This window comes from Pseudophryne corroboree, chromosome 1, assembly GCF_028390025.1.
Source record: "Pseudophryne corroboree isolate aPseCor3 chromosome 1, aPseCor3.hap2, whole genome shotgun sequence".
NCBI lineage: Eukaryota > Metazoa > Chordata > Amphibia > Anura > Myobatrachidae > Pseudophryne > Pseudophryne corroboree.
In genome coordinates, this window is record NC_086444.1 from 230,308,390 (window position 1) to 230,330,962 (window position 22,573).

General features: G+C 46.9%; 1 protein-coding gene across 5 annotated transcripts in view; it reads right to left on the minus strand.

Annotated features, from left to right (window-relative positions):
• Positions 1–292: 292 nt before the first annotated feature.
• STARD4 (StAR related lipid transfer domain containing 4) overlaps positions 293–22,573 on the minus strand; it is a 60,856-nt gene continuing 38,575 nt past the window's right edge. For 4 of the 5 annotated variants that reach the window (XM_063964114.1, XM_063964115.1, XM_063964116.1 and 1 more), the window contains 3 exons: positions 18,960–19,086; positions 15,098–15,212; positions 293–2,942 (listed from right to left, as the gene is read on the minus strand). In XM_063964114.1, the coding sequence (XP_063820184.1) occupies positions 2,713–2,942; positions 15,098–15,212; positions 18,960–19,086 (472 nt within the window). In that variant the 3' untranslated portion in view covers positions 293–2,712. Of the gene's footprint in view, positions 2,943–15,097; positions 15,213–18,230; positions 18,324–18,959; positions 19,087–22,573 lie in introns of all 5 variants that reach the window. The other variant, XM_063964118.1, reaches the window with a different exon arrangement.

Sequence of the window (22,573 nt, forward strand, 5' to 3'; positions counted from 1 at the left end):
CTCCACGACTCCCCTGGAGGGAGAATAGATAGTGTGCCCGCAAGGGGCTCATTTGCGCTTGCCCAGCTGTCGGTATGACGGCGGTCAGGATTCCAGCGCCGGTATGCTATGCGCCGGGACCCCGACAGCCGGCATACCATACTACACCCCTGTGTTCATCTCCTCACATGCTGGGGGCTGCTGCACATGCGCAGTTTTCTGCCACCATCAAACTGAGCTGCGGGCCGCTGTTGCAGCCGGGTCCGAATGACCCTCTGTGTGCTGTGGGCTACATGTAAATAAAGGATAATAATAATTTTAAACCCTGTCCTGGATTTAATGTTTCTTGCAAAAATGGACAAACAGATATAAATAGTGGCATGTACAGTATCGCAGCAATACAAACCTAGTGAATAGTACAGTTTCACATATACTGCAGGGCCTGATTCAGGAGTAAGAACAGAAAAAAGGAGCAATTTGCACCTTGGTAAAACCATGTTGTACTGCAGTTGTGGCAGCAATGATGTGCAGAGAGATTTATATAGGGAAGGGGTGTGTACAAGCTTTATTCTAAATTTCAGTACGAAAATAACCTGCATTTGCTCACTACCTACAGAGCAGTCAGTATTTTCTCTGCATCCAAAAAATAAAATTTGCATCCCTCAAATTACAACAAAATTGCCCCCTTTTTTCTTACTCCTAAATCTGAATAAGCCCCATGTTGTTTAAATAGAAAATAGATTGAACATAGGGGGTCATTCCGAGTTGTTCGCTCGCTTGCTGCTTTTAGCAGCATTGCACACGCTAAGCCGCCGCCCTCTGGGAGTGTATCTTAGGTTAGCAGAATAGCGAACGAAAGATTAGCAGAATTGCGAATAGAAATTTCTTAGCAGTTTCTGAGTAGCTCCAGACCTACTCACAAATAGCGATCAGTTCAGTCCGTTTCGTTCCTGGTTTGACATCACACACACGCCCAGCGTTCGTCCAGCCACTCCCCCGTTTCTCCAGACACTCCCGCGTTTTTCCCTGACACGCCTGCGTTTTTCCGCACACTCCCAGAAAACGGCCAGTTTCCGCCCAGAAACACCCACTTCCTGTCAATCACACTCCGATCACTTCAACGATGAAAAATCTTCGTTCGGACGTGAGTAAATCTACTAAGTTTTGAGCTAAAATACTAACCGCGGGGGTCATTCCGAGTTGTTCGCTCGTTGCCGATTTTTGCTATACTGCGATTAGTCGCTTACTGCGCATGCTCAAGGTTCGCAGAGCGCATGCGCTTAGTTATTTTACACAAAAGTTAGGTATTTTACTCACGGCATAACGAAGCTTTTTCATCGCTGTGCTGATCGTAGTGTGATTGACAGGAAGTGGGTGTTTCTGGGCGGAAACTGGCCGTTTTATGGGAGAGTGCGGAAAAACGCAGGCGTTCGAGTTGCAAAACGCAGGAGTGGCTGGAGAAACGGGGGAGTGGTTGGGCAAACGCTGGGTGTGTTTGTGACGTCAAACCAGGAACGAAAAGGACTGAGCTGGTCGCAATGGCTGAGTAAGTCTGGAGCTACTCAGAAACTGATAAGAAATTTCTATTCGCAATTCTGCTAATCTTTCGTTCGCACTTCTGCTCTGCTAAGATACACTCCCAGAGGGCGGCGGCTTAGCGTATGCAATGCTGCTAAAATCAGCTAGCGAGCAAACAACTCGGAATGACCCCCCACATGCGCACTGCGAACCATGCGCATGCGCATTTTTGCCTTAATCGCTCCGTTGCGAAAATCGGCAACGAGCATACAACTCGGAATGACCCCCACAGTTTTATACAGAAGACAGCACTGCACAGCCAATCTTAAATTATTAAAATGATGTATAACTCTATAATTCATCTTACAATACTTGTTAGCCTATAAATTATTAACACTGTAATATAATAACATTTCACTAAAAGCTGTATCATTTTAAGTTAAATAAAGTTTACATGTTGTTTTCAAAATAAATTATAAAGAATTAAAAATAACTTAAAAAGTAAATATCAAGTACAGTGCAATAAAAATGTATAAATCAATACACAGCACCAAAGGTAAAATGCTTATTTTGGAGGTTAGAAAATATTTGGAGGTGAAATTAATCAAAGAAAAGGTTTTTGGAATGTGATGAAAGTTATGGAGTTCCCGCCACTTGCACACAATGAGGGCAAATATTTTTGTGGACCTATCAATTCTCTAGGGACCAGCCACATCACCTCAGGACCAATAGTAATAGGCACCTCCACTGTGTGTGGCTGGCAGGTGCTTCTACACCATGAATACTGTATGACAATGTGTATTCCTTTTTCATAGCTCAATCTACCATACGGAAGGAGAGTTATCATTTTTGACACTAAACACTTAGCTAGACAAATGTGGCAGCAGCTTGCAAAATTCTAAAAGCTAAATACTGTAGAATCCGTATCATAAAATATATGTCAATTTTTCTTCATAATAAAATAGCCGGCCCTCCCAAAGTGTGGATGTGGACTTAAAGGAATGGTCAAGCAATACATCTTAAAATATCTAATTGTCTAATGATGGCTCAGCAAGGCTTACATTTAGCAACAGGCTCATTCCATGAAGGTGTTGCATCAGTTACAAGACAAACCAACCAAAAAAATGAATGTTTCCTTCTATACATTCATGATTTGTTGCTTTTATTTTGTTACTGATGCAACAATCTCATGGAGTGAGCCATCATCTAGGAAGCCTATGTCTTCTGTAATGCCTTCCTGAGGTCGCTGTAGAAGTTTACTAGTGATCCTGCCATAGCGAGGTCAACAGTGCCCTGAGGAAGCATTCCTCTCAGGTCTGTCTGGATGTAGCCCGTCAGGAAGCTGTGCTCAGGAGTGTCCGAGAGCGGTACACAAAACCAGCCACAGGGGTGATTAAAGCCACGGACGCAGTGTGGCTTCACAATTTCATGTTCAACACTCACACCTGTGGAGGGAAACAAACAAAAATAGATATAAATCATCAGGTTTTAGGGCAGTTACTTTTAAAGTTAAGTTAGGCCTAACTGGATTAAGTTTTAGGCCGTGCTGCACAGCCAACCAGCGGATATTGTGTACGATGCCATGCTGCATCATGGTACACTGTGCTGTCGTAGCACTGCATCGTGCAAGTGTGTATGCACAGTGCGATAAATCGTCCCATTGGCTGACGGATTGGCCGGGGACACATGGTCCTGATGTGTACCAGGCAGCAGAATCTCACCTATACCAGTGCCTGTAACCAATAACTCTCTACACTTAGTAGCTGAGAGAATTTTCTAAACAATCCGTAAAAACAGATGATCTTTTGGAAGGGACAATCGAGGTAAAGAAAATAAGAATTTACTTACCGATAATTCTATTTCTCGTAGTCCGTAGTGGATGCTGGGGACTCCGTAAGGACCATGGGGAATAGCGGCTCCGCAGGAGTCTGGGCACAAAAGTAAAGCTTTAGAACTACCTGGTGTGCACTGGCTCCTCCCCCTATGACCCTCCTCCAAGCCTCAGTTAGGATACTGTGCCCGGACGAGCGTACACAATAAGGAAGGATTTTGAATCCCGGGTAAGACTCATACCAGCCACACCAATCACACCGTACAACTCGTGATCTAAACCCAGTTAACAGCATGATAACAGAGGAGCCTCTAGAAAAGATGGCTCACTACAGCAATAACCCGATTTTTTGGTAACAATAACTATGTACCAGTATTGCAGACAATCCGCACTTGGGATGGGCGCCCAGCATCCACTACGGACTACGAGAAATAGAATTATCGGTAAGTAAATTCTTATTTTCTCTAACGTCCTAAGTGGATGCTGGGGACTCCGTAAGGACCATGGGGATTATACCAAAGCTCCCAAACGGGCGGGAGAGTGCGGATGACTCTGCAGCACCAAATTAGAGAACTCCAGGTCCTCCTCAGCCAGGGTATCAATTTTGTAGAATTTTACAAACGTATTTGCTCCTGACCAAGTAGCTGCTCGGCAAAGTTGTAAAGCCGAGACCCCTCGGGCAGCCGCCCAAGATGAGCCCATCTTCCTTGTGGAGTGGGCATTTACAGATTTTTGGCTGTGGCAGGCCTGCCACAGAATGTGCAAGCTGAATTGTACTACAAATCCAACGAGCAATAGTCTGCTAAGAAGCAGGAGCACCCAGCTTGTTGGGTGCATACAGGATAAACAGCGAGTCAGATTTTCTGACTCCAGCCGTCCTGGAAACATATATTTTCAGGGCCCTGATAACGTCTAGCAACTTGGAGTCCTCCAAGTCCCTAGTAGCCGCAGGCACCACAATAGGTTGGTTCAGGTGAAACGCTGAAACCACCTTAGGGAGAAACTGAGGACGAGTCCTCAATTCCGCCCTGTCCGAATGGAAAATCAGATAAGGGCTTTTACAGGATAAAGCCGCCAATTCTGACACGCGCCTGGCCCAGGCCAGGGCCAACAGCATGACCACTTTCCATGTGAGATATTTTAACTCCACAGATTTAAGTGGTTCAAACCAATGTGACTTTTGGAACCCAAAAACTACATTGAGATCTCAAGGTGCCACTGGAGGCACAAAAGGAGGCTGTATATGCAGTACCCCTTTTACAACGTCTGAACTTCAGGGACTGAAGCTAGTTCTTTTTGGAAGAAAATTGACAGGGCCGAAATTTGAACCTTAATGGACCCCAATTTCAGGCCCATAGACACTCCTGTTTGCAGGAAATGTAGGAATCGACCCAGTTGAATTTCCTCCGTCGGGCCTTACTGGCCTCGCACCACGCAACATATTTTCGCCAAATGCGGTGATAATGTTTTGCGGTTACATCCTTCCTGGCTTTGATCAGGATAGGGATGACTTCATCCGGAATGCCTTTTTTCCTTCAGGATCCGGCGTTCAACCGCCATGCCGTCAAACGCAGCCGCGGTAAGTCTTGGAACAGACAGGGTCCTTGCTGGAGCAGGTCCCTTCTTAGAGGTAGAGGCCACGGATCCTCCGTGAGCATCTCTTGAAGTTCCGGTTACCAAGTCCTTCTTGGCCAATCCGGAGCCACGAATATAGTGCTTACTCCTCTCCATCTTATCAATCTCAGTACCTTGGGTATGAGAGGCAGATGAGGGAACACATACACTGACTGGTACACCCACGGTGTTACCAGAGCGTCTACAGCTATTGCCTGAGGGTCCCTTGACCTGGCGCAATACCTGTCGAGTTTTTCCCAACGGTTTATAATCATGTGGAAGACTTCTGGGTGAAGTCCCCACTCTCCCGGGTGGAGGTCGTGTCTGCTGAGGAAGTCTGCTTCCCAGTTGTCCACTCCCGGAATTGCTGACAGTGCTATCACATGATTTTCCGCCCAGCGAAGAATCCTTGCAGCTTCTGCCATTGCCCTCCTGCTTTTTGTGCCACCCTGTCTGTTTACGTGGGTGACTGCCGTGATGTTGTCCGACTGGATCAACACCGGCTGACCTTGAAGCAGAGGTCTTGCTAAGCTTAGAGCATTGTAAATGGCCCTTAGCTTCAGGATATTTATGTGAAGTGATGTCTCCAGGCTTGACCATAAGCCCTGGAAATTCCTTCCCTGTGTGACTGCTCCCCAGCCTCGCAGGCTGGCATCCGTGGTCACCAGGACCCAGTCCTGAATGCCGAATCTGCGGCCCTCTAGAAGATGAGCACTCTGCAACCAACACAGGAGGGACACCCTTGTTCTTGGTGACAGGGTTATCCGCTGATGCATCTGAAGATGCGACCTGGACCATTTGTCCAGCAGGTCCCACTGGAAAGTTCTTGCGTGGAATCTGCCGAATGGGATTGCTTCGTAGGAAGCCACCATTTTACCCAGAACCCTTGTGCATTGATGCACTGAGACTTGGCTCGGTTTTAGGAGGTTCCTGACTAGCTCGGATAACTCCCTGGCTTTCTCCTCCGGGAGAAACACCTTTTTCTGGACTGTGTCCAGGATCATCCCTAGGAACAGAAGACGAGTCGTCGGAACCAGCTGTGATTTTGGAATATTGAGAATCCAATCGTGCTGCCGCAACACTACCTGAGATAGTGCTACACCGACCTCCAACTGTTCCCTGGATCTTACCCTTATCAGGGAATCGTCCAAGTAAGGGATAACTAAAATTCCCTTCCTTCGAAGGAATATCATCATTTCGGCCATTACCTTGGTAAAGACCCGGGGTGCCGTGGACCATCCATACGGCAGCGTCTGAACTGATAGTGACAGTTCTGTACCATAAACCTGAGGTACCCTTGGTGAGAAGGGTAAATTTGGACATGAAGGTAAGCATCCTCGATGTCCCGAGACTGAGTGACTCAATCTTGAATTTGAACCTCTGTATGTAAGTGTTCAAAGATTTTAGATTTAGAATCGGTCTCACCGAGCCGTCCGGCTTCGGTACCACAACAGTGTGGAATAATACCCCGTTCCCTGTTGCAGGAGGGGGTACCTTGATTATCACCTGCTGGGAATACAGCTTGTGAATGGCTTCCAAAACTGTCTCCCTGTCAGAAGGAGACATCGGTAAAGCCGACTTTAGGAAACGGCGAGGGGGAGACGTCTCGAATTCCAATTTGTACCCCTGAGATATCACCTGAAGGATCCAGGGGTCTACTTGCGAGTGAGCCCACTGCGCGCTGAAATTCATTGAGACGGGCCCCCCACCGTGCCTGATTCTGCTTGTAAAGCCCCAGCGTCATACTGAGGGCTTGGCAGAGGCGGGAAAGGGTTTCTGTTCCTGGGAACTGGCTGATTTCTGCAGCCTTTTTCCTCTCCCTCTGTCACGGGGCAGAAATGAGGAACCTTTTGCCCGCTTGTCCACGAAAAGACTGCGCCTGATAATACGGCGTCTTCTCATGTTGCTTCCAAATGCCGTTTGAAATCCGCATCACCTGACCACTGTCGTGTCCATAACCCTCTACTGGTAGAAATGGACAACGCACTTAGACTTGATGCCAGTCGGCAAATATTCCGCTGTGCATCACGCATATATAGAAATGCATCTTTTAAATGCTCTATAGGCAAAAATATACTGTCCCTATCTAGGGTATCAATATTTTCAGTCAGGGAATCCGACCACGCCAACCCAGCACTGCACATCCAGGCTGAGGCGATTGCTGGTCGCAGTATAACACCAGTATGTGTGTAAATACATTTTAGGATACCCTCCTGCTTTCTATCAGCAGGATCCTTAAGGGCGGCCATCTCAGGAGAGGGTAGAGCCCTTACAAGCGTGTGAGCGCTTTATCCACCCTAGGGGGTGTTTCCCAACGCACCCTAACCTCTGGCGGGAAAGGATATAATGCCAATAACATTTTAGAAATTATCAGTTGTTATCGGGGGAAACCCACGCATCATCACACACCTCATTTAATTTCTCAGATTCAGGAAAACTACAGGTAGTTTTTCCTCACCGAACATAATACCCCTTTTTGGTGGTACTCGTATTATCAGAAATGTGTAAAACATTTTTCATTGCCTCCATCATGTAACGTGTGGCCCTACTGGAAGTCACATTTGTCTCTTCACCGTCGACACTGGAGTCAGTATCCGTGTCGGCGTCTATATCTGCCATCTGAGGTAACGGGCGCTTTAGAGCCCCTGACGGCCTATGAGACGTCTGGACAGGCACAAGCTGAGTAGCCGGCTGTCTCATGTCAACCACTGTCTTTTATACAGAGCTGACACTGTCACGTAATTCCTTCCAACAGTTCATCCACTCAGGTGTCGACCCCCTAGGGGGTGACATCACTATTACAGGCAATCTGCTCCGTCTCCACATCATTTTTCTCCTCATACATGTCGACACAAACGTACCGACATACAGCACACACACAGGGAATGCTCTGATAGAGGACAGGACCCCACTAGCCCTTTGGGGAGACAGAGGGAGAGTTTGCCAGCACACACCAGAGCGCTATATATATACAGGGATAACCTTATATAAGTGTTTTTCCCCTTAAAGCTGCTGTATCTTTAATACTGCGCGTAATTAGTGCCCCCCCTCTCTTTTTTAACCCTTTCTGTAGTGTAGTGACTGCAGGGGAGAGCCAGGGAGCTTCCCTCCAACGGAGCTGTGAGGGAAAATGGCGCCAGTGTGCTGAGGAGATAGGCTCCACCCCCTTATCGGCGGCCTTATCTCCCGTTTTTCTATGTATTCTGGCAGGGGTTAAATGCATCCATATAGCCCAGGAGCTATATGTGATGCATTTTTTGCCATCCAAGGTGTTTTTATTGCGTCTCAGGGCGCCCCCCCCCCAGCGCCCTGCACCCTCAGTGACCGGAGTGTGAAGTGTGCTGAGAGCAATGGCGCACAGCTGCAGTGCTGTGCGCTACCTTGTTGAAGACAGAACGACTTCTGCCGCCGATTTTCCGGACCTCTTCTGTCTTCTGGCTCTGTAAGGGGGCCGGCGGCGCGGCTCTGGGACCCATCCATGGCTGGACCTGTGATCGTCCCTCTGGAGCTAATGTCCAGTAGCCTAAGAAGCCCAATCCACTCTGCACGCAGGTGAGTTCGCTTATTCTCCCCTTAGTCCCTCGATGCAGTGAGCCTGTTGCCAGCAGGTCTCACTGAAAATAAAAAACCTAAAACTAAACTTTTCACTAAGCAGCTCAGGAGAGCCACCTAGTGTGCACCCTTCTCGTTCGGGCACAAAATCTTAACTGAGGCTTGGAGGAGGGTCATAGGGGGAGGAGCCAGTGCACACCAGGTAGTTCTAAAGCTTTACTTTTGTGCCCAGTCTCCTGCGGAGCCGCTATTCCCCATGGTCCTTACGGAGTCCCCAGCATCCACTTAGGACGTTAGAGAAAATAAGATTTTACTTACCGATAAATCTATTTCTCGTAGTCCGTAGTGGATGCTGGGACTCCGTAAGGACCATGGGGAATAGCGGCTCCGCAGGAGACAGGGCACAAGAATAAAAGCTTTAGGATCAGGTGGTGTGCACTGGCTCCTCCCCCTATGACCGTCCTCCAAGCCTCAGTTAGGATACTGTGCCCGGACGAGCGTACATAATAAGGAAGGATATTGAATCCCGGGTAAGACTCATACCAGCCACACCAATCACACCGTACAACTCGTGATCTGAACCCAGTTAACAGTATGATAACAACGAAGGAGCCTCTGAAAAGATGGCTCACAACAACAATAACCCGATTTAGTTAACAATAACTATGTACAAGTATTGCAGACAATCCGCACTTGGGATGGGCGCCCAGCATCCACTACGGACTACGAGAAATAGATTTATCGGTAAGTAAAATCTTATTTTCTCTGACGTCCTAGTGGATGCTGGGACTCCGTAAGGACCATGGGGATTATACCAAAGCTCCCAAACGGGCGGGAGAGTGCGGATGACTCTGCAGCACCGAATGAGAGAACTCCAGGTCCTCCTCAGCCAGGGTATCAAATTTGTAGAATTTAGCAAACGTGTTTGCCCCTGACCAAGTAGCTGCTCTGCAAAGTTGTAAAGCCGAGACCCCTCGGGCAGCCGCCCAAGATGAGCCCACTTTCCTTGTGGAATGGGCTTTTACAGATTTTGGCTGTGGCAGGCCTGCCACAGAATGTGCAAGCTGAATTGTACTACAAATCCAACGAGCAATAGTCTGCTTAGAAACAGGAGCACCCAGCTTGTTGGGTGCATACAGGATAAACAGCGAGTCAGACTTTCTGACTCCAGCCGTCCTGGAAACATATATTTTCAGGGCCCTGACAACGTCAAGTAACTTGGAGTCCTCCAAGTCCCTAGTAGCCGAAGGCACCACAATAGGTTGGTTCATGTGAAAAGCAGAAACCACCTTAGGGAGAAATTGAGGACGAGTCCTCAATTCTGCCCTGTCAGAATGAAAAATTAAGTAAGGGCTTTTATATGATAAAGCCGCCAATTCTGACACACGCCTGGCTGAAGCCAGGGCTAACAGCATCGTCACCTTCCATGTGAGATATTTTAAGTCCACAGTGGTGAGTGGTTCAAACCAATGTGACTTAAGAAACCTCAAAACAACATTGAGATCCCAAGGTGCCACTGGAGGCACAAAAGGAGGTTGTATATGCAGTACCCCTTTTACAAATGTCTGAACTTCAGGTACTGAAGCCAGTTCTTTCTGGAAGAAAATCGACAGGGCCGAAATTTGAACCTTAATGGACCCTAATTTTAGGCCCATAGACAGTCCTGTTTGCAGGAAATGGAGGAAACGACCCAGTTGAAATTCCTCTGTAGGGGCCTTCTTGGCCTCACACCACGCAACATATTTTCGCCAAATGCGGTGATAATGTTTTGCGGTTACATCCTTCCTGGCTTTGACCAGGGTAGGGATGACTTCATCTGGAATGCCTTTTTCCTTCAGGATCCGGCGTTCAACCGCCATGCCGTCAAACGCAGCCGCGGTAAGTCTTGGAACAGACAAGGCCCCTGCTGGAGCAGGTCCTTTCTTAGAGGTAGAGGCCACGGGTCTTCCGTGAGCATCTCCTGAAGTTCCGGGTACCAAGTCCTTCTTGGCCAATCCGGAACCACGAGTATCGTTCTTACTCCTCTCCTTCTTATGATTCTCAGTACTTTTGGTATGAGAGGCAGAGGAGGGAACACATACACTGACTGGTACACCCACGGTGTCACCAGAGCGTCCACCGCTATTGCCTGAGGGTCCCTTGACCTGGCGCAATATCTGTCTAATTTTTTGTTTAGACGTGACGCCATCATGTCCACCTTTTGGTTTTTCCCAACGGTTTACAATCAGGTGGAAGACTTCTGGGTGAAGTCCCCACTCTCCCGGGTGAAGGTCGTGTCTGCTGAGGAAGTCTGCTTCCCAGTTGTCCACTCCCGGAATGAACACTGCTGACAGAGCTATCACATGATTTTCCGCCCAGCGAAGAATCCTTGCAGCCTCTGCCATTGCCCTTCTGCTTCTCGTGCCGCCCTGTCTGTTTACGTGGGCGACTGACGTGATGTTGTCCGATTGGATCAATACCGCCTGACCCTGAAGCAGGGGTTTCGCTTGACTTAGGGCATTGTAAATGGCCCGTAGTTCCAGAATGTTTATATGAAGAGATGTTTCCATGCTTGACCACAATCCCTGGAAGTTTTTTCCCTGTGTGACTGCTCCCCAGCCTCTCAGGCTTGCATCCGTGGTCACCAGGATCCAATCCTGAATGCCGAATCTGCGGCCCTCTAGAAGATGAGCACTCTGCAACCACCACAGGAGAGACACCCTTGTCTTTGGTGACAGGGTTATCCGCTGCTGCATCTGAAGATGCGAACCGGACCATTTGTCCAGTAGATCCCACTGAAACGTTCTTGCATGGAATCTTCCGAATGGAATTGCTTCGTAAGAAGCCACCATTTTTTCCAGGACCCTCGTGCACTGATGCACTGACACCTGGGCTGGTTTTAGGAGGTTACTGACTAGCTCGGATAACTCCTTGGCCTTCTCCTCCGGGAGAAAAACCTTCTTCTGGACTGTGTCCAGAATCATTCCTAGGAACAGAAGACGTGTCGTTGGAATCAGCTGCGATTTTGGAATATTTAGGATCCACCCGTGCTGACGTAACACTATCTGAGATAGTGCTACTCCGACTTCTAACTGTTCCCTGGACCTTGCCCTTATCAGGAGATCGTCCAAGTAAGGGATAATTAATACGCCTTTTCTTCGAAGAAGAATCATCATTTCGGCCATTACCTTGGTAAAGACCCGAGGTGCCGTGGACAACCCAAACGGCAGCGTCTGAAACTGATAATGACAGTCTTGTACTACAAACCTGAGATACCCTTGGTGAGAAGGGTAGATTGGGACGTGGAGATAAGCATCTTTGATGTCCAGAGACACCATATAGTCCCCTTCTTCCAGGTTCGCTATCACCGCTCTGAGTGATTCCATCTTGAATTTGAACCTTTTTATGTAAGTGTTCAAGGATTTCAGATTTAAAATTGGTCTCACCGAGCCGTCCGGCTTCGGTACCACAAACAGCGTGGAATAATACCCCTTTCCTTGTTGTAGGAGGGGTACCTTGATTATCACCTGCTGGGAATACAGCTTGTGAATGGCTTCCAGAACTGCCTCCCTGTCGGAGGGAGACTTTGGCAGAGCAGACTTCAGGAACCGGCGAGGGGGAAACGCCTCGAATTCCAGTTTGTACCCCTGCGATACTACCTGTAGAATCCAGGGATCCACTTGCGAGTGAGCCCACTGCGCGTTGAAATTCTTGAGACGGGCCCCCACCAAGTCTGAGTCTGCTTGTAAAGCCCCAGCGTCATGCTGAAGACTTGGCAGAAGCAGGGGAAGGCTTCTGATCCTGGGAAGCGGCTGCATGGTGCAGTCTTTTTCCCCTTCCTCTGCCCCGGGGCAGAAAGGAATGGCCTTTTGCTCGCTTGTATTTATGGGAACGAAAGGACTGAGTTTGAAAAGACGGTGTCTTTTTCTGTTGATGTGAAGTGACCTGGGGTAAGAAGGTGGACTTTCCAGCCGTTGCCGTGGCCACCAGGTCCGAAAGACCAGCCCCAAATAACTCCTCCCCTTTATACGGCAATACTTCCATATGTCGTTTGGAATCCGCATCCCCTGACCACTGACGCGTCCATAACGTTCTTCTGGCAGAGATGGACATAGCACTTACTCTTGATGCCAGGGTGCAAATATCCCTCTGTGCATCACGCATATATAGTAATGCATCCTTCAAATGCTCTATAGTTAACAATATATTGTCCCTATCCAGGGTATCAATATTTTCAGTCAGGGAATCCGACCACGCGACTCCAGCACTGCACATCCAGGCTGAAGCGATTGCTGGTCGCAGTATAACACCAGTATGTGTGTATATACTTTTTAGGATATTTTCCAGCCTTCTATCAGCTGGTTCTTTGAGGGTGGCCGTATCAGGAGACGGTAACGCTACTTGTTTAGATAAACGTGTGAGCGCCTTATCTACCCTAGGGGGTGTTTCCCAACGTGTCCTAACCTCTGATGGGAAAGGATATAGTGCCAATAATTTATTAGAAATTAGCAGTTTTTTGTCGGGAGAAACCCACGCTTTATCACATACCTCATTCAATTCATCTGACTCAGGAAAAACTATTGGTAGTTTTTTCACCCCCCACATAATACCCTTCTTAGTGGTATTTGTAGTGTCAGAAATGTGCAATGCTTCCTTCATTGCCGTGATCATGTAACGTGTGGCCCTACTGGACATTACGTTCGACTCATCACCGTCGACACTAGACTCCGTATCTGTGTCTGTGTCGACCCACTGAGGTAACGGGCGTTTTAGGGCCCCTGACGGTGTCTGAGACGCCTGGACAGGCACTAATTGATTTGCCGGCTGTCTCATGTCGTCAACAGTTTTTTGCAAAGTGTTGACATTATCACTTAATTGTTTGAACACGATCATCCAGTCAGGTGTCGACTCCCTAGGGGGTGACATCACTAACGCAGGCAATTGCTCCGCCTCCACATCATTTTCCTCCTCATACATGTCGACACACAAGTACCGACACACAGCACACACACCGGGAATGCTCTGATAGAGGACAGGACCCCACGAGCCCTTTGGAGAGACAGAGGGAGAGTCTGCCAGCACACACCCAGCGCTATATATATATACAGGGATAACCTTATATAAGTGTTATTCCCTTATAGCTGCTGTTTATATTGTCATTTGCTGCCAATAGTGCCCCCCCTTCTCTTTTTTACCCTGATTCTGAAGCAGGACTGCAGGGGAGAGTCAGGGAGCCGTCCTTCCAGCGGAACTGTGAGGGAAAATGGCGCTTGTGTGCTGAGGAGATAGGCTCCGCCCCTTCACGACGTCCTTATCTCCCGCTTTTTTGTGTAAAAATGGCAGGGGTTAAAATACATCCATATAGCCCAGGAGCTATATGTGATGTATTCTTTTGCCACCTAAGGTATTATCATTTATATTGCGTCTCAGGGCGCTCCCCCCCAAGCGCCCTGCACCCTCAGTGACCGGAGTGTGAAGTGTGCTGAGAGCAATGGCGCACAGCTGCGGTGCTGTGCGCTACCTTAGTCTGAAGACAGGATTGTCTTCTGCCGCCGATTTCACCGGACCTCTTCGTCTCTTCTGGCTCTGTAAGGGGGACGGCGGCGCGGCTCCGGTGACCCATCCAGGCTGTACCTGTGATCGTCCCTCTGGAGCTAATGTCCAGTAGCCTAAGAAGCCCAATCCACTCTGCACGCAGGTGAGTTCGCTTCTTCTCCCCTTAGTCCCACGATGCAGTGAGCCTGTTGCCAGCAGGACTCACTGAAAATAAAAAACCTAAATTAAACTTTTATTCTAAGCAGCTCAGGAGAGCCACCTAGCCTGCACCCTTCTCGTTCGGGCACAAAAATCTAACTGAGGCTTGGAGGAGGGTCATAGGGGGAGGAGCCAGTGCACACCACCTGATCCTAAAGCTTTTATTCTTGTGCCCTGTCTCCTGCGGAGCCGCTATTCCCCATGGTCCTTACGGAGTCCCAGCATCCACTAGGACGTCAGAGAAAATACATTTAGCAGCTATGGTTTAAAGACAGTCCATAAAAAAACCTAATCTACACTTCTTACGGCCCGATTCAGCATGGTTCACAATTATGCTGAAATAGCTATTTGGCGATTTCAGCACATGTGCGCATGCCCGTAACCTGGTGCATGCAAGCGCAAGCCCTTAAACTGCGTTCTCTTCAGAACACAGTCTAAATCCTGGTGGAGGGCAGTGACGGGGCGTCCACACTGCATTTTATTGGCGTCAATGCACCATTTGGGGGGTCGCAGTCCAGAAAAACAGAGCGTGTCCGGACCGTTTGTAGGCCACACGCAGCCACTGCGAGCCTAAACATGGTGGGTCGCCATCTGCCTTCGCAGCGGGGCTACCCTAATCATGTGAGCACTTTGCTGGTTAGCGAAGCGTTCGCATGTTAGCGGGGGGGAGGACCCGGCATGCGGGGTGGACTTGCTCTGTGTTAGTGTAAAGAGTTGTAGTGTGATTTTTTCGCACAACTACAAATCATGCTGACTTAGGCCCTTAACCCACTGAACTGTAATTAATGACAAACATTTAGAATGAAACATAGGTTAAACATTGCATCATACTAATGATAATAATAATAATAATATATAAAGAAACAGTACCACAAGTTAAAAGGCCATCTTCATATACCGTGGTGTAGGAGAAGTCAACAAACTCTCTTGGGGAAATAATATTTAGAAGCTGCCCAGCGGTTGTGTAGCGCATCACACAGCAGCCCTATTGTATAAGCAGAATGATAAACAAAAACATTCATGCTTAGAGTTATATGAATATAAAATTATTCTAGGACACGTACTATGACTTGTATAGATTGTTTAAATTGTAATCAGTGTTTCCGTTACAAGGGTCACAATACTGTGAGTAAAGTATTCACAGGTATTGGCAACAATATTGCATCACAAATATGCTAACATATATAACAAATGCAAAACAGTTCTAGAACATGAAAAGGACTCCTTAATAATATCATAATTTATATTAATGTGTTAAAAAGCCTTTTCACTGGTTATGCTGTGCTCTCATCACCAGTGACTGTTCTATAATATATACTTTTAGTATGTTCACCAGCCCCATGAGCAAAGGAGAATTACTTCAACAAGACTCAGGACAGATAAACAATAATAAAATCTGAAAGCTGGTGCTTCATCATGGTTTTCCAGGGGGCAGTGAACACTGAGGACCTGATTCAGAAAGCAATTACTGTCAAGACTGCGCATGTGGCAAGGTGCTGCTGTGATCCTGCTTGCAATGAGGATTTCATAGCAAAGTGATTGACAGGAAGTGACCATTTGGAGGGGGTTAACAGGGAGTGGTTACAAAACCACAGGCCGTTTTCAGGGAGTGTATCTGCTATCGGCTGCAAGCTCTTAACGTACAAAAACATGGCTCCTGTGTCCAGTCTCGTATCATATAGCTACCCTTCAGCCCGATGTTCCTTGTTCTTGCGTATAGGCTGTGAATGAGTTGTGAAAGATCTGGTAGGTATCTCTTTTCACTAGCTGATATCATCAGCTGCGAAGCCAAGAAAATCCCACTTGCAGTTGCATTAGTGTCCGAATCAGGCCCTGAATCTATAACGTAGCAATGATGCAGGTTCTACAGGTATTTTTAAATAATCAAAGGTGCATCAATAATAATCAGTAGCTGAACTAACCATGGGTACACTTGTTAAAGAGCTTAAGGGGGGTTGGTTTTTTTTTTGTTCCTTTTTTTTTTTTTTATTGTTGTGCAGCAGAGAGCTGCAGGGAAGCCCCATTCTCTCCCTCACAGCTCTCACTGTCTTCCTGCTAGACACAACCTCGTTTCCACCCAATTAGCGCTGTTTGCGCCTGCAGCCCCCTGCATGGACAACATGCCCTCGGCACCACACACACACTTGCACCAGATATCAGATAGATGGTGGGGCCGAGATTAAACAGAAAGGAAGGAGAGGGGCAGACAAAAAAGTGAAAGGGGGTGAGAGAGGGCGGAGGGGGACAGAGATGAAAGAGAGAGGGGGACAGAGATGAGAAGGTGGCAAAAGACACCTGTAAGTTCTTGGAGCTGGTGCCAACCCCCGCATGCCCCCCCACTGACCTCCCAGACACAACATCACCTTGAACCCAACCACTAACCTCCCCAGCTCGTAGAGAACATCGGGGGATGGGACTGGACAAAACCAGAGAGGATGAGATTATATGGCCAAGGGCAAACATAGGATTTTCAGTGGCTCTCTTAAAAATGGCTCTTACCAAAGTATTGGCTGTGTCAACCGCTGACATATTATCACAGGTGATACTGTACTTTTGTTACCCTACTACAGGAATGGAACATCGCTTGCAGCATTGCATGACATGTGATAGTAGAATTGTGAATTATCTATTTACCTCACCTAGTGACTTTGCCAATTGAGGTATACGTCTATATATATATATATATATATATAGACAAGACGATACGAATGCTCAAAGAGCACATTGCGATGCATCGTTCATCAGTTAAAAAAGCAGCGATACACACAGACCAAAGCACACCACCTGTAGCTAATTTTACGAGATAGGACACACCTTAAAGGACTTCCAGTTTATGCCAATTGACCATATCAAACCTACTATGGGCTGACCATCATAAGATGTTACTTCAGAGGGAATATGAATTCATCTACAAGCTTAAAACTAGAGATGAGCGGGTTTGGTTTTACTCGGATTTACCCGAATCTCCTTATTGGCTCACGGACATCACATGTTTTGGTTAGCCAATAAGAAAAATCCAGAAAAAGTGAACTTGCGATAGTTCTTGCGTTAAGAACCGAGTAAATCCGAACCCGCTCATCTCTACTTAAAACAGTATTTCCTTCTGTTCTTAAGGAAGACCTGAACTTTAGTTTCACCTAGTAAAAGATACCTTTTTAAGGAGGGCTGGTTGAAAAAAATTATTTTTATTATTACGAATAGGCCTGCTTTAAAAAAAATATTTTGTAAAAACTTTTGTAAAAATGTTTTACTTTTTTGTATTATGATAAATGTTGATTTGCTTTATTTAAAAATGTTTTTAGCTTGTCAGGTTAGGATTATTTTTGTTAAGTATTTCTTTTTACTAGAATGACTTTGTTGGACTTAGTATTCATGTTAGGCGTTGCAAACCTCACTTTATTGCTACAGGGATTACCCCGCATAAGTGTATAGTAGTATTCTTTTTTCTAGGTTTCTGATCCTGCTGCCATGTCACATACAGTCCAGCGGAGTCCTGGAATATGCTCTTTCAGTACCTGTGCTCTGTGTTCCGTCTGGCCGGAAACCGGCTTGTATTTCATGTGGTGAGGACTTCCAGGACCCAGCGGCTGGTGTGAGCTAGGGCACCCATGACTTCACAGGTGAGGAGTGTTTGCTTATCTGATTTGGCGCCTTGTTTCTAGCAGTTTTCTTTTAGAGGTTGTGTGATTGATATAGGCTGATGGACCTACCGAAATGGCAATGAGGTCTGCTGAACCCAGCTCTCTATCTGAGGAGCTGCCAAGCATGCACGGCAGCTCCGGTCGCACAATCCTTGGCCAATGTGAGACGGACTGTTTCCATCTCAAGAAAAGTAAATGGTCTATTGCAGTGGTTCTCAAACTGTGTGCCGTGGCACCCTGGGGTGCCGCAAGACACTTGCTAAGGTGCCTCATTATTTATGGTCAATGTAATAGGCAAAACCAGTGTTAGTGGCTGTCAAACATAAATATGTGGACAAACAGAAGCAAATCTTGTCTCTCACCACACAAAAGAAAAGAATTCTGATACTCTAGGATGCCATGATTCAAAAACGTTTGGGAACCACTGGTCTTTTGGAAGGGACCTTCCCATGGACCTTTGTGGTTAAAAGACAAAAAAAGATTTAAAATTGATAGTTTATCTCCTACACTATGGGGGTCATTCCGAGTTGATCGCTCGCTAGCAGTATTTAGCAGCCGTGCAAACGCATTGTCGCCAACCACTGGGGAGTGTATTTTAGCTTTGCAGAAGTGCGAACACCTGTGCAGCAGAGCGCCTGCAAAATCTTTTTGTGCATAACAAGACCAGCCCTGTCAACGTGTGCGTTGATTCTAACGATGGAGGGACGGCTATTGATGTCACACACCCGCCCAGCGAACGCCCAGCCACGCCTGCGTATTTTCTGCCACACCTGCGTTTTTCTAAGCACTCCCTGAAAACGGTCAGTTGATACCCAGAAACGCCCTCTTCATGTCAATCTTCCTGCGTTCGGCCATGCGACTGGAATGTTCGTTACACTCTGTGCAAACGCACGATGCTCATTGTACCCGTACGACGCGCCTGAGCATTGCGGTGCATACGCATGCGCAGAAATACCGATATTTAGCCTGATCGCTACGCTGCAAACAACGGCAGCTAGCGATCAACTCGGAATGACCCCCTATGGACATTCTAATGTGTTTACATTGTGATTTCCATGGATTATTTAATTATGTAAGAAAAAACAGTATACCTGGTGCAAATCTTTGACTATCTCCATTTCCGTCATCAAGCTATCCCACTGCAGTCTGTAAGGCCCCGGGCGGATGAAGTCAACAATTCTGTTTGTAACTTCTTTCACAACTCCTTCCACTTTATAGCTGTAATAAAATGACAGGTTTAACAAAAACATTTAAGACAGCAGCAGCTGCTAATCAGTACATGTCAGTAAATTATATATGTATACATACACACAAACTGGTAGACAAAATATATTTGGAGAATGTGTGTCACATGACTCAAAATAAGGTGTTCCATAATGGACTATCAATAACGATAATTGATAAAACACACCCAGGTATGATGATCATCTCAATTATGAAATTAATGTACACTACTGTAAAATAAAAAGGATATTACAAGTCACCGCAGAGTTCTGCATCCTTCATAAAGGACCTATCCCTGTGCTAATAAAAGGCTGTGAGACTCCTCAGTGGTTTCTTATACTCTAACTCTACTATCTATCTATATATATATATATACAGGTTGAGTATCCCTTATCCAAAATGCTTGGGACCAGAGGTATTTTGGATATCGGATTTTTCCGTATTTTGGAATAATTACATACCATAATGAGATATCATGGCGATGGGACCTAAGTCTAAGCACAGAATGCTTTTATGTTTCATATACACCTTATACACACAGCCTGAAGGTCATTTTAGCCAATGTTATAATATACTTTATGCATTAAACAAAGTTTGTGTACATTCACACTATTCATTTATGTTTCATATACACCTTATACACACAGCCTGAAGGTCATTTAATACAATATTTTTAATAACTTTGTGTATTAAACAAAGTTTGTGTACATTGAGCCATCAGAAAACAAATGTTTCATTATCTCAGTCTCACTCAAAAAAATCCGTATTTTGGAATATTCCGTATTTCGGAATATTTGGATATGGGATACTCAACCTGTATATATGTGTGTGTGTGTATATATATATATATATATATATATATATATATATATATATATATAATAAGAATTTACTCACCGGTAATTCTATTTCTCGTAGTCCGTAGTGGATGCTGGGAACTCCGTAAGGACCATGGGGAATAGCGGCTCCGCAGCAGACTGGGCACAACTAAGAAAGATTTAGGACTACCTGATGTGCACTGGCTCCTCCCTCTATGCCCCTCCTCCAGACCTCAGTTAGGAAACTGTGCCCGGAAGAGCTGACACAATAAGGAAAGGATTTTGAATCCCGGGTAAGACTCATACCAGCCACACCAATCACACCGTACAACTCGTGATACTATACCCAGTTAACAGTATGAATAACAACTGAGCCTCACGAAAAGATGGCTCATAACAATAACCCTTTAGTTAGGCAATAATTATATACAAGTATTGCAGACAATCCGCACTTGGGATGGGCGCCCAGCATCCACTACGGACTACGAGAAATAGAATTACCGGTGAGTAAATTCTTATTTTCTCTGACGTCCTAGTGGATGCTGGGAACTCCGTAAGGACCATGGGGATTATACCAAAGCTCCCAAACGGGCGGGAGAGTGCGGATGACTCTGCAGCACCGAATGAGCAAACTCAAGGTCCTCCTTAGCCAGGGTATCAAACTTGTAGAATTTAGCAAACGTGTTTGAACCTGACCAAGTAGCCGCTCGGCAAAGTTGTAAAGCCGAGACCCCTCGGGCAGCCGCCCAAGAAGAGCCCACCTTCCTCGTGGAATGGGCTTTTACAGATTTAGGATGCGGCAGTCTAGCCGCAGAATGCGCAAGTTGAATCGTACTACAGATCCAGCGAGCAATAGACTGCTTTGAAGCAGGAGCACCCAGCTTGTTGGGCGCATACAGGATAAATAGCGAGTCAGTTTTCCTGACTCCAGCCGTCCTGGAAACATAGATTTTCAGGGCCCTGACTACGTCCAGCAACTTGGAATCCTCCAAGTCCTTAGTAGCCGCAGGCACCACAATAGGTTGGTTCAAATGAAAAGCTGATACCACCTTAGGAAGAAATTGGAGACGAGTCCTCAATTCCGCCCTATCCATATGGAAAATCAGATAAGGGCTTTTACATGACAAAGCCGCCAATTCTGACACACGCCTGGCCGAAGCCAAGGCCAACAGCATGACCACTTTCCACGTGAGATATTTTAGTTCCACGGTTTTAAGTGGCTCAAACCAATGTGACGTAAGGAAATCCAACACCACGTTGAGATCCCAAGGTGCCACTGGAGGCACAAAAGGGGGCTGAATATGCAGCACTCCTTTTACAAACGTCTGAACTTCAGGCAGTGAAGCCAGTTCTTTTTGGAAGAAAATCGACAGAGCCGAAATCTGGACCTTAATGGAACCTAATTTGAGGCCCATAGTCACCCCTGACTGTAGGAAGTGCAGAAATCGACCCAGCTGAAATTCCTCCGTTGGGGCCCTTCTGGCCTCACACCACGCAACATATTTTCGCCATATGCGGTGATAATGGTTTGCGGTCACCTCCTTCCTAGCTTTAATCAGCGTAGGGATGACTTCCTCCGGAATGCCCTTTTCTTTTAGGATCCGGTGTTCAACCGCCATGCCGTCAAACGCAGCCGCGGTAAGTCTTGGAACAGACAGGGCCCCTGCCGCAGCAGGTCCTGTCTGAGCGGCAGAGGCCATGGGTCCTCTGAGATCATTTCTTGAAGTTCTGGGTACCAAGCTCTTCTTGGCCAATCCGGAACCACAAGTATAGTTCTTACTCCTCTTCTTATTATTATTCTCAGTACCTTGGGTATGAGAGGCAGAGGAGGGAACACATAAACCGACTGGTACACCCACGGTGTCACTAGAGCGTCCATAGCTATCGCCTGAGGGTCCCTTGACCTGGCGCAATATCTTTTTAGCTTTTTGTTGAGGCGGGACGCCATCATGTCCACCTGTGGCCTTTCCCACCGGTGTACAACCATTTGGAAGACTTCTGGATGAAGTCCCCACTCTCTCCGGGTGGAGGTCGTGTCTGCTGAGAAAGTCTGCTTCCCAGTTGTCCACTCCGGGAATGAACACTGCTGACAGTGCTAACACATGATTTTCCGCCCATCGGAGAATCCTTGTGGCTTCTGCCATTGCCATCCTGCTTCTTGTGCCGCCCTGTCGGTTTACATGGGCGGCCGCCGTGATGTTGTCTGACTGGATCAGCACCGGCTGGTGTTGAAGCAGGGGTCTTGCCTGACTTAGGGCATTGTAAATGGCCCTTAGTTCCAGAATATTTATGTGTAGGGTAGTCTCCTGACTCGACCATTGTCCCTGGAAGTTTCTTCCCTGTGTGACTGCCCCCCAACCTCGAAGGCTGGCATCCGTGGTCACCAGGATCCAGTCCTGTATGCCGAATCTGCGGCCCTCTAGAAGATGAGCACTCTGCAGCCACCACAGCAGCGACACCCTGGCCCTTGGGGACAGGGTTATCAGCCGATGCATCTGAAGATGCGATCCGGACCACTTGTCCAACAGATCCCACTGAAAGATCCTTGCATGGAACCTTCCGAATGGAATTGCTTCGTAAGAAGCCACCATCTTTCCCAGGACTCGCGTGCAGTGGTGCACCGACACCTGTTTTGGTTTTAGGAGGTCTCTGACTAGAGATGA